The sequence below is a fragment of the Crotalus tigris genome, unplaced genomic scaffold, assembly GCF_016545835.1.
Source record: "Crotalus tigris isolate CLP2741 ecotype Arizona unplaced genomic scaffold, ASM1654583v1 scf7180000020184.803716, whole genome shotgun sequence".
Taxonomy (NCBI): Eukaryota; Metazoa; Chordata; class Lepidosauria; order Squamata; family Viperidae; genus Crotalus; species Crotalus tigris.
The window spans coordinates 657,498-672,431 of NW_024097897.1; the positions used below are offsets into that span (position 1 = coordinate 657,498).

General features: G+C 42.4%; 1 protein-coding gene across 3 annotated transcripts; it reads left to right on the plus strand.

The window, feature by feature from the left end:
- Window positions 1–13: 13 nt before the first annotated feature.
- STK16 (serine/threonine kinase 16) lies at window positions 14–10,782 on the plus strand. Of its 3 annotated transcripts, XM_039365795.1 has the most exons (9): window positions 17–262; window positions 1,253–1,303; window positions 2,282–2,394; window positions 4,816–5,035; window positions 7,242–7,375; window positions 7,979–8,099; window positions 9,743–9,838; window positions 9,990–10,111; window positions 10,187–10,782. In XM_039365795.1, exons 3-9 carry the CDS (start codon window positions 2,309–2,311, stop codon window positions 10,323–10,325), a joined length of 918 nt encoding a protein of 305 aa, XP_039221729.1. In that variant the 5' UTR covers window positions 17–262; window positions 1,253–1,303; window positions 2,282–2,308; the 3' UTR covers window positions 10,326–10,782. The 3 variants fall into 3 exon arrangements, with proteins under 3 accessions (XP_039221730.1, XP_039221729.1, XP_039221728.1); XM_039365796.1 differs by lacking the exon at window positions 1,253–1,303 and having other exon boundaries at window positions 14–262; window positions 7,979–8,066; XM_039365794.1 differs by lacking the exon at window positions 1,253–1,303 and having other exon boundaries at window positions 18–262.
- The last annotated feature ends 4,152 nt before the right edge of the window (window positions 10,783–14,934 follow it).

Sequence of the window (14,934 nt, forward strand, 5' to 3'; positions counted from 1 at the left end):
TGACACCGCCTAGGCCCTAAAGACTTGATCTTAAATACCCATCTCATGACTTCTGTTTTTCTCCTTTAACTTATCAGTTCCTTCCGGATTCCCGCCCACTTTCCCTCTTTCACAGATGTTTTCTGCTCCCTCTTGAGTGGTTGCTTGGCTACCTCCAGGCCGCAGAGCAGACGGCGCAGAATTATAGTGTCACCAGCCAGCGCAGTGAGTCCTGTCGCGCTGAAGCTCTTCAGGTCGTCTTTGAACTCTAGATCGAGACTGGGTGAGTATGTCGCCCCCTCCCCTCTCTTTTCCTCCTCCCCTCCCCCCGTTTGCCTCTGCCGATGGGCGGGGCGGGAGGATTAGGTTGGTCAACTGTGCGGCTGTTCTGTATTCGAGAGTGGCGGGTCCAGAAAGCGCGCAGGGATTTCCAGGGTAGGATTTCCGTGCCGTTTGAGAGTTTGAGCCATAACTCTGCCTCGGAATTTAATTCACTTATCCACTCTAGAACAAGTGACATAACAGTAACAGCGACTGTGCATCTGGTCATGTGCAGAATGCACTATTCCCGTGGCAGAACTCTGCATTTACTATTTCCCCCGATGGCTTTTTGATGCCATCAGTCATTTCTGAACAACTGGATGTGATTGCTGCTCGACGCTTTACTCTCCAGCTCTGAACAACTAACCTTTACCCTTTTTTACTTTTAATTTTCCTTATGTGCCTTGCCTTTTTAGAATGCAATCCAAAGGGAAGGCCTATCCTTTCATTTTGGATTATGAGTAACACTTTGGGAGACGGTACTTTACATGATAAGCAAGGGGAAATATATAAAATAAAGAGTTTTATTATGTAGCTTTAAATTAGTCATACTTTTGATAGGCAGTTAAAAAGAGATACTTTTCCTCCATCTTTCCATGCTATCAGTTCAGTTAGTATCATAATTAAGTGCCTTTGTATTGGGAAGATATCAATTACATTTCATCATATGATTCAACTGGGAACAGGTGGAAGAAAACTGATTCTGAATTGCTCCATTACTTGTTGAGATGAATAGTGGCACTTTGTTTTTATTTTTCCAAAAATAGACTGCTATTAAATTTTGGGTGACTGGAGTCAGACCCTATTCCCCAGTTTTTCATATAATCTTCGTTGTTTCCCCCCCCCCTTTTTTAGAATATTCACTGAATATATGTTTCTTGGCTGCCAGACTGTTGACATGCAACTGTGTGCCATTTTGGAGTTAACAATGAAACTTATTTTATTAATACAGGACAGAAAATGGAGCATTTATCTTCAGCTGGGCTGGGAAGCCTGCAAGTCTGTATGTGCTTCGCCTGCTTTTGTTGCCTTTTTTTTTTTTTTTTTGGCAATTCTCAAAGCCTACTTAAGATTACACTATCAAAACTTAGTGGCAAATCATTGTAGTGCAATTTTTCTTCTTTCCAATATGCCCCAAAATAAATGTGCTAAACCTCCTTTTACTTTTATAAACTTCACTTCTCTCTCCCCACCAAAAAAGTAAAAAACAAGGGTTGAAAATTCTGGCCCTTGTCATTCTGTGATGTTACCAGAAGCTTTCCGAAGCTGGAGAAAATGTTCCTGGTTTTGTTTTGTTTTTAGTCTGGCTCCTACCCACAGAAAGATAGCTTGCTCTTAGATTACAGCCTGCAATTTGAGCTGTCTCATTTCTTCCCCAGTACTAATGACCATGTTTTCTATGATATTGGGAGAAAAGAAACTGATGAATTGACAATTCTATTAGTGGGGAACACTTGGATTATTCTCTTATATTCCCTTTCAATGCTATACCTTACATCAGGGGTGTCAAACTCGCAACGTTACGTGACGTGTTGCGACGTATCGCAACTTTTTCCCCATTGCCGGCAATGGGGTGGGCGCGGTTTCAGCATGAACGCATCCGGCCCGTGGGCCAGCAGTTTGACACCCTTGCCTTACATGAAAGGACATCAGTTAAAATACCACAGGTAGTCCATGTTTAGCAACTGCTTTGCACAGTGACTGTTCACAGTTCCAACAGGTGATGAAAAAGTGACTTTGCATGTATTTCAAAGATCTATAAAGCAAAACTGAAGTAAGATCATAAGCACACCCATGGTTTTAGGAACTACTTTGCTTAATGACCAAGTTGCCACTCCCAATTGTGAATGCTAAACAAGGACTACTTGCATATGTATCCATTTATTAATATCTTGACATGAGGCTGCCCCTTTTTTCTCAGCCTTAAGCCTTCACAATGGCTATACCAAGGTCTGGAGCTTTGCTTTCTTATCCTCTATAGAGTCTGAAGGATGTTGGAGCGACCACCATGGGCCATGCCCTGTGTATCTGTTCCAGGGGGACCATCAGCATCAATAACAAACGCTATCTTTTAATCCACAGGCTTGGGGAGGGGTGAGTATTGGACTCCTTCCAGAGGGATCGTGTAAGAAGCTTTGCAGTGATTCATTTTGAAATTTCACAGATGATTCTTTAGTCACTAGCCTCTCTTTTGCCATAGTTTGTTTTCTTTTAACTGTAATAATCAACTTAGTAAAAAAGTCCCAAAAGCAAAGCGCAAAACTTTAGCATTATCTAATGTGCTTCTAATCAGTCCCTCCCCCACCACTGCTCTCTCTGAGCCTCACTATTAATTCTCCATGTAGTTCTCCACGTATAGGAAGGTGTTTTGACTGTATAGATTCATGCTTTTAAAGAAGTAGGAAACATACTTCTTTAAAAGCATACTTCTTTAAACAAACAAGAGCCGAAGTGGCGCAGCAGTTAGAGTGCAGTACTGCAGGCCACTTTAGCTGACTGTGTTCAGCAGGTCAGCGGTTCAAATCTCACCGACTCAAGGTTGACTCAGCCTTCCATCCTTCCGGGGTAGGTAAAATGAGGACCCAGATTGTTGGGGGCAATGTAATATATATATATATATACATTGCTTACTGGTGTACACCGCTTAGAGAGTGCTTGTACTTAAAGCGGTATATAAGTCTCATAAATAAATAAATAAATAAATATATCTGTATACACACACTGCCCTTATTTGCCAGGGGTAGAATTATTGCAATTTTCTAAGGTTCATCTATTTCAGATATGAGAAAGTTGTTGTTCCAGATTATTTTGATCTGAATTCGGGTGCTGTGAGTTGTAGTCCAGCAACATGGAGGGGCTTTGGTTTTCTATCCACTTTCCATCTTCTCCAAAATATTCCTCCAAAATTGTTGTTCAAGCTTCATTTAAAGATAGATGTATTTTTTTTCTTCACTTGGTGCAATTCCTTCCAGATTATCATACATATAATTGGGTTTCCAGTTGCTCTAAGGCAGACATGTCAAACATAAGGCCCGGGGGTCGGATGCGACCCGCAAAGTGGTTTCATGTGGCCCGCGAAGCCATCCTGGAAACAGTGAGGGAATGGCCTCCACTGCCTTGGCCCTGGCCCAGGCCGGCCGGGAGCCAATGTACAATTTTGTGGTGGCCATCTGTGCTGAAACGCATTCAGTCTTAGCTCCACAAGGCCATCTAGAAACAGCGAGGAACCAGCCCCTGCTGCATCAGCCCCACCCCCTGAGTACATGCTGGGGAAGTGTCACTCATTGTGAGGAATGAAGAAATGCACCATCGCCTGGAACTGGCCAGCAAATGGCCCTCACTTACTTCACATACCTGGCTTGATGGGCTCTGCCCTGGTCCCACCCCTTTCTGCCAGAGACCCTCAGATCTGTCCCACTCCTGCCCAGGCCCCCACCGGCACCCTTGACATGAATGATGTAGAGCTGGCCACGCCCACCTAGTAGGCACACCTACTCCATCCAAGCCCACCGAGTAGGCTGCCCCCCTGCCCCCCCGAGGGCAACCGCAATGCTGATGCGGCCCTCAATGAAATTGAGTTTGACACCCCTGCTCTAAGGTAAGTGATACTACAATTCCTCTGGGCATCTGACTTCATTGCTTACCAGTTAGAATATTACTTCTGATACATAATCATATATTTGCTGCACCTTATGTCTTTTCCCTCAGTAACAGTAAGAGACGTTCATCCTCCTTTTCATGATACTCTTTATATATATAAGAGAACACAGCAATTGAGCAGACCATCGGATTGACAATATTTACTGTTTCTAATGTTAAAAATATCTTTATAAACTAAGTAGAAAATATTTTTTAATGATAGAAAATATCAGATTCCTACAGATCTGGGTGATCTTCCCCACTTATTTTCAATTAATTAGATATATTTTGGGGTGTACATGAACTCTTTTGTGATTGCTAAGTATATTCAGTTGCTGTGCCTTTTTGGACAGTTTATCAGTACTGTGATAAAGAGCTAGGGAGAACCAGAATGCTGCTTAATGCCATATGACATAGCTAAACATTTTCCCCTTTATCAAGCCAAGGATTGTACAGTGCCATACAAAGTATTTTTGAAAAAAGCAACAACAGCTTCATGAAACTATAAACAAACAAGGGTATACAACATGAACAGGAGTCCTCTCTTCTTGTTCTTCCAGTTGTGGCATGTAGATATCTAGCTTTTCTCTATAACCTCATTAATATGTGTCGGCACAGAAGTTTTATATATATAGCAACTACTATAGTGGCATCAATGAATCAGCAACCCTGTGTGGAAAACATGGCCCTCGCAGCGCTGCAAAGGTGTAGGATACATGTGACAGCAGAACAGGTTCACAATGTAAGAATAAGAATGAGCTTTTAAAGTAAGGAAAAACATGATAGAAAAGAGGAGAGAAGGTTTAGATTCTGTTTACATCAGAATACATATGTCTTTGTCCTGCCTTGTGGCTCATTCTGTTTTACTCCCTGCAGTGGCTTCAGCTATGTGGACCTTGTCGAAGGGCTGCATGATGGGCGCTTCTATGCTTTGAAACGTATCATTTGCCATGACAAGGATGATCATCAGGGAGCTCTGCACGAGGTGGAGATGCACCTGCTTTTTGAGCACCCCAACATCTTGCCCCTCTGTGCACATGCCATGGTAGAGAAAGGATCCAAACATGAGGCCTGGCTCCTCTTGCCTTTCCTCAAGGTCAGTAGCCTCCAGACCAATTTCCTAAGTAAGGGGTAAGGTGCAGACAGGTTCAGTAGGTACATGCCAAGAAATGTGTTCTCTTGATAAATTAGGCGTGGCAGGGAGAAGATGGACTCTTCCCGCATTGTGCTAACCCTACTTTCAATTCACGTCAAGGCCATTTCTAAGGCATAGTTAGCTGTCAGCTAGTATAATTAAGATCCATGTTCTTACATCAAGAAGACTGTTGTACAATTGCTCCAATGGCTCTGCATATATTTTCTTATGCCGACACATTTATTTTCCATTTTTGACGTGTGTGTGTGTGTGTTTGTGTGTGTGTGTGTGTGGCTTATGATCACAAGGGTTAAAGTGTTTTCTTTTTAAATGAAACTATTTAAAACAACAAATCTCCTGAAGTATAACTTGCAGAACAGGGAGCGTGGTTTAGATTAGAATCCTGCAGATTGTCAATCCTGGGCTGACAGTCTGCAAGTCCGCGTTCAAGACTGCGCGCTGCTGTGTGACAGGGTGGGCTTCTGTCATTCGCTCCAGATCCTGCCACCCTAACAGTTTGAAATGCGAATAGATAAATAGGTACCACTTTGGTGGGCTCATTAATGGGGACATGAAAGGAAACCCCAACTGGTCTTCCCTGGGCAACAGGGATGTCACCAGCTAATCCTTTCAACGCAGAAGCACCTTGGTGCTTCCAACACGGATACAACAATGACTTGCAAAACAAGGACAAAAATTACGCCACTTCCAAAACTGGGCAAAATTACACATAGAGAAAAAAATTCTCAAGAGGGTGCCAACAAGTCAACACAAGGGAGCCAGTATATCTTGATGGCCAACTGGTATTCCATCTCCAAAGGTTCTGCCCCTGCCAGCTTGTGGAGCGTAAGGATGAAGACCATGGCTGTTCAATGCAAGAACTGTTATTTAGGCCAAAGTAGCCGGAACATTTTTTAAGTCCAGAAAAATGAGGTAATATTTAGAAACAGCTCAGGCAGACCCCTCCCTAAGTCACTGGAATAAAAGAAGGGGGAGGAGGTACACAAAATCAGACTTGCAAGATTCTATTACTGCAGTTGATTCACTAAAGGTAATTTTAGTCTTCCTAGAGAGTTGATTTCTCATCACACAGCTCCAGTGATGTTGGGACATTGAGTAAGGTAAAAAATACAAGGAATTGTGGGAGAACGGGAATCTTTTCAAACTAATCCCAAAGTGTCCATAGATGATAAGCAGCATTGGAATCATGATTGGAAACAAAAGTTAAATTATTGTACTTTTCTGAAAAACAAGTTTCAGACATTTTGCAGGAGCTGAAGTTTGAGATATCCTTCAAATGCAGTGATGCATTAATTTAATTGGGTGCAACCAAGACATATGTAATAGAAGCTGGATCTGCTTTTTCCCTGAAAGCTGTAACTGGTACTCGATCCCAAACAGTATAAAAGCTCTCTTGGCTACAGCCATCAGCTGAACATCCAGTGCCCTACTTGGCCCCTCAAGGGGAATGTAGTACAGTGTTGTGCAGAAGAGATTCCAGTTATCATCAGCAGTTGGCTGTCTTCATCAATGCTTTTCAAACTTGGAACCTTTAAGATGTGTGCATTCCAACTCCCAGAAAAGCATGCTGGTTGGGGAATTCTGGCAGTTGAAGTCCACACATCTTAAAGGTGGTAAGCCTTGAAAAAGAGTGTTCTACGTGCAGTACTTTTGAAGCTAACTAAGGTCCTCTGGTATCTGTTCCCTTTCCTTCCTCAAGCCAAGTCGGGATGCTGTGATTGTAATTTTGCTCAGCAATGCTGCTTCTGCCACATTTTCCCTCTGTAGCGGCATCTCTACAACCACAGCCATCCAAGAATTCCAGGACAACTTCAGGGCAATAATTTTAGGGCTTATGGTCAAGCAGCAAATACATTAACCAACTCCTAGAATAGCATGGCATTCACTGTAGTTACGAAACCATGTGTAGCCAGTCCTGCTTTAGATATACTTTGCTGGTTTCGGATTGGACCAGAGGCAACCAAACCAATATTGATTAAGCCTCTGCTGTTGTGAGATTCAAATGGCAAAGAATGGTAAATCACCCTTGGGCCAAGACTGGGCCACAGTCTTTAATATTTAGAGATAAGTCTTTTTCTTCACTCAGTAAGTTTGGAGGGCATGCGTACCAATTTCAGCTACCAACATGCCTAGATTTCTTTTCCAGAGAGGGACCCTCTGGCAGGAAGTGGAAGCTCTGAGAGATAAAGGCTCCTTCATGCCCGAGGAGCGGATCCTGGTTATTTTTCACGGAATCTGCCGAGGACTGCAGGCCATTCATAACAAGGGATATGCGCACAGGTAAGAAGTCCGCCTTAGAAAGCAGGGCACGGGAACAGAGTAGCAGTGAACCACAAGTGGAAAGCAGAGCTAAGGTCACGAGAGACTCAGTCTTTGCTATAGAGTTGTTGGCAAAAAGGAATTTGCAAAGACAAAGAACATCCTTAGGGGACCATTGTTCTAGAGCAGAGGACCTGTGCCCTCAAAGTCGTTTTCTGTGGATGCTGCCTAGCAAGGCCAGGGTGTTGAAGGTGCCTTGTAGATGTGCAGTTGCCTCACAGAGCTTGCTGTGATCTGACTTGGTGGGTTTCCGGGCAATAGCAAAGCTTGCTTGGATGGAGTCCTTTTACAATACCGCTGTCTGAGAATCCCTGGCTACTCTTACATTGCAGGACAATTTTATTTATTTATCACATTTAGAAACTGCACATCTCCCTCACAGAGGGACTCTGGGCAGTGTACAAATAAAAGGCACCGAACATCAGTATGTTCAGTAGAGGAAAGCCCTGGGTTGGAATAACAATCTTCAGACTCCCTTTAAAGCAGGATTTGAGGACTCATGCCTTTGATTGTCACCAAATGCAGATCTTATCCTCCATCTATATTCTGCTTGCCCTTTTGCAGAGATCTAAAACCAACAAATGTGCTGCTAGACAATGAAGATCAGCCCCTGCTAATGGACCTAGGCTCTATGAATCGGGCTCACATTGAGGTGCGGACCTCACGGGAGGCCATGACTATTCAGGTATAAGGTTCACCTGGTGGAAGGGAAATGGAGTAGCTCCAAAGATGAAGGAAAATTATCTAATGAAATAAAGCGATTCTGACTATAAAAGTTAGGGGCTTTCATTGATATCCCAGCACCCTTTATTTAACGGCTGAGGAAGGATACTAGCAAGTAGTAACATCATCTGTGCATGCAGAATGATGGCACGCAGTCTTTTTGTGTCACAGCATCATCTCCCCTTAAAAGACACGGCTGGGTAGCTTGATGGCAAAGTCCACATTTACCTGCAAAAGATTTGGGAAAGTCAGCAGTGGCATTCGCAATGACTGTTGCTGTCATTGAGCAGATGAGCCAAATCCAGCCTCAAATGTGTGTCGTGCATTTTGCATACCCAGAAGAAGGAGCAAGTCTCCACTTGTCTGGTTGTGCCTGCTATTTTGAGGATCATGATCATTACTGAGGTTGCCCCCGAAAGTGAAGGTAGAGGTCGGACCCTAGTAGAGCCTGAATCAGAACTGTTGTTCTGTCTAACTTAGGATTATTGATACTGATTAGATCAACTTATTTGGGTTTCCAGGAAGAATCTTTTCCTTCCCTACCCAGGGCTGCTGGCCAACTTGTTTTCTACCTCAGACTTAGGCATGATGTTTGTCCCAAGACCTTGGGACAAAATAGACATCAGTAATAAAATAGTATCTATCCCCATTTCGTTCAAAACTTCCCCCCTGCAAAAAAAGATAAATAACTTCCAGCCTTGCTTTAAGAGCAAGAGATGATTACTGCAGTTTTTCGTCTCCATCCAGATCAATATTTCGTTATAGGCAAACATTGCTGTATGGTCATACTTTCAACAGCAAGCAAGCAGAAACAATAGAAAGAACCACTGTAACAACATCTATTCAGGAGGAGATATATATATATATATATATATATATATATATATATATATATATATATATATATATATATATATATATATATATATATATATATATATATAAAATCAGATTTGCAAATCATAACTTTAGCCTCTAGAGCAGGGGTAGGCAACCTCTTTTATGACTCATGGACTTCAACTCCCAGAATTCCTGAGCCAGCCATGCTGAGGGGAAAGAGAGGTTTCCAAGCTGAGCCATACTGACTCAAAAATTCTGGGAGTTGAAGTCCATGAGTCATAAAAGAGCCAAGGTTGCCTACCCCTGCTCTAGAGTATTTTTAAAAAAGGCAGGCAGATCAAGAAGGTGAGGTACCTTTCTTTTCTTAATAGTGACTTTGCTAGATCTCTCTTGGATTTTCCTATTTCCTATTAAAATCTCACTTGAATTTAGTTTCTAGTGACTGTAGGTACACATCCACCTAGTTTTCTTTGTCAAGAGCATGGGAATAGTTTACCAATGCCTTCTGCTGGAATGTTTTTTTCCCAAATTCCTAGTGTAGTCTACAACCCTGAAATTTCCTACTTGTCTCCCACTCACTACTAATACATACAGCTATGTATGTATTACAGTACATTTAATGTTAATGCCCTTAATTTAAAGTATTTTTTCCTGTTACTATTCCCCAATAGCAACCAGAGAAATCTGCATGAGATAAGAGTTGAGATATTTCTCCACATTCTTCCCAGACTTAGTTTTATCTTCCCTCCCTTGTTGATCCCACAGGACTGGGCTGCCCAACGCTGCACCATCTCATATCGGGCCCCAGAACTGTTCAATGTTGAACGTGAATGTGTTATTGATGAACGTACTGACATCTGGGTAAGGATCATCGCTTCTCCTAAGGAAAAAATAAGTAATATTTAATATTGCTGTAATATACTCGATTATATCTTGTACAGGGGGAGGAAAATCCTATTTCATTATTCCATGATCAGCTTTTTGCTCCCTAGGCTCACCTACCTCTGCTTAGTCCTTAGGCTGCGTTCTCTACTGCATGATGTTTGGTGAAGGACCTTATGACATGATCTTCCAAAAGGGGGACAGTGTGGCCTTAGCTGTTCAAAACCACCTTAAGGTGCCCCAGAATACCAGGTAAGAAGGTGGGGAGGGGGTTGTGGTTGCTCTTAACCCAAGGACAGATTGATCTGAATTGGTTCTAAATTTCAGATACTCCCCAGCCTTGGAAGACCTCCTCTCTTCTACAATGATAGTGAATCCCCAGGAGCGCCCGTTCATTGCTAACATAATCTGTCAGCTTGAAGCGATACAGCCACCTCTCACTGGACAGGAGGCCACACGCATCTGAGACCACAGAAGGTGCAGCTAAAAACAGAAGCAGCTGGTGGCATTTCAGCCCAGGTGGGACCTCAAGAGATGAAGTTCAGACCAAACATTATGACAAGATGCCATGCTGAAGGCCAGTCTCATATTTACAGGAACTGTCTTACAATGGGACTGCATTAAGGACAATGCTGGTCTTTGGGACTCACTCCCCTACTCTTTTCTGTATCTTGCCAGGCTTTGACTGCTCCGTTTCATTACCAACTGCTTCCACAAAGCATGACAACCCCAAGGGAGCAAAATCCCCTTTCTTTGTGAAAAAAAAAAAATTCTCCTAATATGTACCTGAATGTGTAAGCGTGGATCGATGCCGAAATTGTTTTGATAAAGGCATGCCCTCGGGGCCTATGTGTTAAATAAAATGCAGCCACCTATCTTAGACATTTTTAAACCACAAGGATGATAAAAATGTGATCCAGCAATAGTGTTATTTATTTATCATATATATACTGCTCAATCATATATTTTCCCCTCATATGTATTTGATCACATTTGCTTGGCTATTCTAGTAGATTTTTCTTCCAGGCTTCAAAGAACTGCATAACATATACATCCAGAAATCTGTTTTGTATTATTTATACTGCTAATTGTTTTCAGGAATAAGTCATGTAGGATAGGAAATTTTATTTAAGCCTCTGAAAAGTTAATTATTTCCACAGGAATAGATATGTGCAGAAGCTCCAAGCTTGAAATGCCTGTTCTAAGTGTTTTGAATTTGGAACACAATACGCATATTCTGAGCGTTTTGTCTCATTAGGTTTTGTTTTGAGCTAAAACAAAATGGAGCAGTTTCAAGCATGTTACAGTTATTGTAAATACATCACTAGGAGGAGGTGTATAATCAATTCCATCCATATTGGGACTCATCAAATTAATGTACCAGATCGTTTTCTATGGGGTTCAAACCCTTTACCAGTGGATGAACTTATGGATTATAAACAATGCATTATCTTTAGGATTTATCCAAGTCCTGGCATTCAGTTGTGTTACAGGAAAGTATATATAGAATATATACTGCTCACAAAAATAAAGGGAACACAAATGTATAGGATCCTATACGTTTGTGTTCCCTTTATTTTTTTGAGCAGTATATATCTTATTCTGTATACCATTCTGATAGAACCATTGTTAACGATTTCCTAGGAGACTCAAGTTCTATGATTGGCTTGTTTTATACATTAAAATTGGCTTAAGGCCTCAGCATAGCATAGCAAGGGAACATACAGAGTAACATGCACTGTCTATTGATAGAGAATGGGATGAGAGGAATCAGCAGCAATTATTTAAACACATGTTCAAAAATAGATGTTGCTGCTGCAGCACTTCAATTAGTTTTGCTGAGTCAGGCCCTATCTACATTCAGAGGCAACTCTGTATGATTAGTTCTCCACCTGATGGACTGATGTTGCATATCTAGACCAGGGGTCTTCAAACGTGGCCCTTTTACAACCTGTGGACTTCAACTCCCAGAACTATTCAGCCAGCGTGAGGCACGCTGGCTGAGGAATTGTGGGAGTTGAAGTCCACAAGTCATAAAAGGGCCAAGTTTGAAGACCCCTGTTCTAGACAGAAACATAATTGACTTTTTCATTCTTTGGTATGGAGAAGCTAGAGCTCCTAGACTGGGTTGTTTACTATTAGGTTGTGGCATCCTTTTGCAGACAAGAGGACTTTGAACATATTTAAATATGTTGTGTCCACACTATATTATCCAAGTGTTGCCAATAACACTTGCAGACGTTGTTGGTCCTGTGTTATAAAATGGAAGTATTGCAGTGTATGGCTTTTTTCTTTTAGTTGATCCCTCACATTGTCTGCCCTTACTGAGCTTTCAAGTTGCATGCTAAATACCAAGACCATTGGTTTTAGTTGATTATGTACTCCTGGCTGATGGTCAGATGCAAAAGTTTGCACATGTACATTATGAAGACAGAAATGTCAAACTGGGTTGGTTATTGAAGTGAATCATGCTGTTAACTCTGCAGCACTTTGTGTAAGCAGGCTAAAAAAGAAAAGGAGACCTGGACTGTTTCTATTGTCCAATTCTATTATGAGAATTAAAACATAACTTCCTTTTTCAAAATCATTTTTTTCTAAATTGGATCACCGATAGTCATCAGCAAAGAGCAGCTGTTTTTTTCTGGCTGTAAAGTGAAAAGTAAAGGAGGAAAGAACGTGTGTTCTCATTATTCCCAGTGACAAGAGTGCAATTCTTAAAAACTGTGGTACAGGATGTCACACCATTCTGAATTTATTTCATTGGAATGTAGCCAACTTGGCTCTTTTGTCCAAAAACTCAAAAGAAAGCTTTCTCTTTCATACATATCCCTACAAACATGTAGTACATGTGCAACTTGTATTAGTTGTTTTTTAAAGCTTTGTGGCATAGCAGAATGAGTTTAACTCTAAAGAAAATAAGTCAGTGATATTAATACCAATTCCAGGAATAAAACGTATATCCTTACAACACCCATCGCTTTTTAAGGGTGATGGTGCTTCTAGCTTAAATTTCTGTGATATGATCCATGGTTAGAATAGAAATGGAGGGGAGAGAACAAATACTGGTACACATCTGTATAAAAGGATGGTATATAATTTATAGTACACACTCTTGCCAAATCAAGCATGGTAGGGGTTTTTTGTTTTTTTTTTGGTGGTGGTGGTGGGGCTCAGTATACTATGACTACTGTAACTCCTTTTAATCTTTCCCCGACAGTTGTGAAACATGCAAATGTCCCTGTCCAACTTAGAGTATGTTTCTTCTAAAACAATAGATCCCAACATCAGAACAGTCAATGTGCTAGCAGGAATGTTGGAATTTTAGTCCATCATTATGACATTCGGTGTTGGGAGAGGTCATGTTCAGTCTTTGTACCAGACTACTCATTAAGGTATTAGAATTTACTCAAGAGGGGGATAACATATCCAAGGAAAATGCAGGAAGGCAATAAGAATTTAACTTTTTGGGAGGATGCAGCACAAGTCTTTGGACAAAGGATAAGTGTACTACAGTATACGTAGCTGCTTAATCAAAATGGAAACTGACCAAGAGATTGGTGAGAGCCAAATGTAGCAGACAAGAATATGCAAAATAATACAACTTGGGGATGGCAAAGCTACTGTGGCTGAAGTTGACATGACACATTTTGGCTGACATGCCAATGTTTACCCACATCCAAAAACTACTTCCAAAAGTATGTTGTTCTTGCAGTTTTCAGAACCTGTAGAGCAGTGGTTCTCAACCTGTAGGTTGCGACCCCATTTGGGGTCGAACGACCATTTCACGGGGGTCGCCAAAGGCAGTCTGCCATTCCCTCCCCCCTTTTCCTTAGCTGTGCTACTCCCTCTTATTCTATTGGCTTTCGAAAGCCAATAAGAATTGTCCAGGCTGTCTCTGCCCTGCTGAGCCCACCAAAAGTCCCATTCTGCAAACGGTGCTGCAAGTTGTCTGCAGCGAAGGCGAGCTGTCTGGAAGTTTCCCCCCCACCCCCCCGCTGAGCAACTACTAAAAATGTAAGTAAAAGAGGGCCAGGGGTGGGAGGTGGGAGGCCGGCGGGCGCAGGGAGGGTTGCTGGCACGCGTGGGGCCCGGCGGGTGCCTTACCTCCCTTGGGCTGGGCCAGCTGGTGGCCCAGCCGGTGGTCGCCCTGCTCCGTCTCTGCCGCTTGCTCGCTATGACTCGGCCAATGCAGGGGGCGGCACCACACATGCGTGGCGCTCCCGGGCAGGGAAAGTCCTCGACTTACGACTGGTTGGGTAGTCCTCGACCTATGACCGGTTGGGGGGTCGCAGCATTAAAAAGGTTGAGAACCACTGCTGTAGAGGCTGTGTGAGAATGGGATACATTCCCATCTCCACCCAAAAACTTGCAAGAATGGGCATGCTTTCTTGCAATATTCAGAGGCTGCACAAGAATGAGGTGTGCTCTTGTATGAACTTCAGATCCTCTGGAAGTCACAAAAGGGCCATGCACGGTCTCTGAAACCTCTGAAAATCATAGCAGAATGGGGCATTTCTTTGTGCAGTTCTTGGGAGCTGCAGAGGCTATGGAAGAACGTTCTCCAAAGTTGCTTTAAGAACAAAAGCCTTGTACAACCTGAAACAGCCTTGGGTAGGCCACAGAGGCCTGTCTACAGAAACAGACCACCACCTAAAAGTTAAGTAGTGGACAGCAGATCCTGTGGAGCACTGGGCCACAGGGCAATTGCACCTTGGGGAACAAGGTGGCCTTTTTTTTTAAAGTGGCAGCAGTGATGCTATAACTGAAGTTAAGGCCAGGCCCAGCCTTGGCATTGCCAAATGCTACTGTTCAGGATGGCCTAGAATGATATTGGGGGTGGGAGCAGCGAATAGAGAATTTTCTCTCGTTTGCGAGACACACTAGGAGAGTCAAGTTAGGCATTTACTGAATTTTTGATATATCTGTGATGGTGAACCTTCCTGGCTCGGCAGAACTACTGAGGGCAGTTACTACAGCATTGTTAAAACTAACAAGATCTCAGCTTGAATACTGTCCCAGTAAGATTTTCAGGTCTTCTTTTGTGGATTTCAATAAACAAAAACTGGATTTCTGTC

What these genes read in the sequence shown, in the direction of transcription:
- STK16 (XM_039365795.1), top strand. Translation starts at nt 2,309, where the DNA reads ATGGGCCATGCCCTGTGTATCTGTTCCAGGGGGACCATCAGCATCAAT. An exon ending in ATCCACAGGCTTGGGGAGGG is followed by an intron (nt 2,395 to 4,815) that starts GTGAGTATTGGA and finishes TACTCCCTGCAG; the next exon opens with TGGCTTCAGCTATGTGGACC. An exon ending in GGGAGGCCATGACTATTCAG is followed by an intron (nt 8,100 to 9,742) that starts GTATAAGGTTCA and finishes TTGATCCCACAG; the next exon opens with GACTGGGCTGCCCAACGCTG.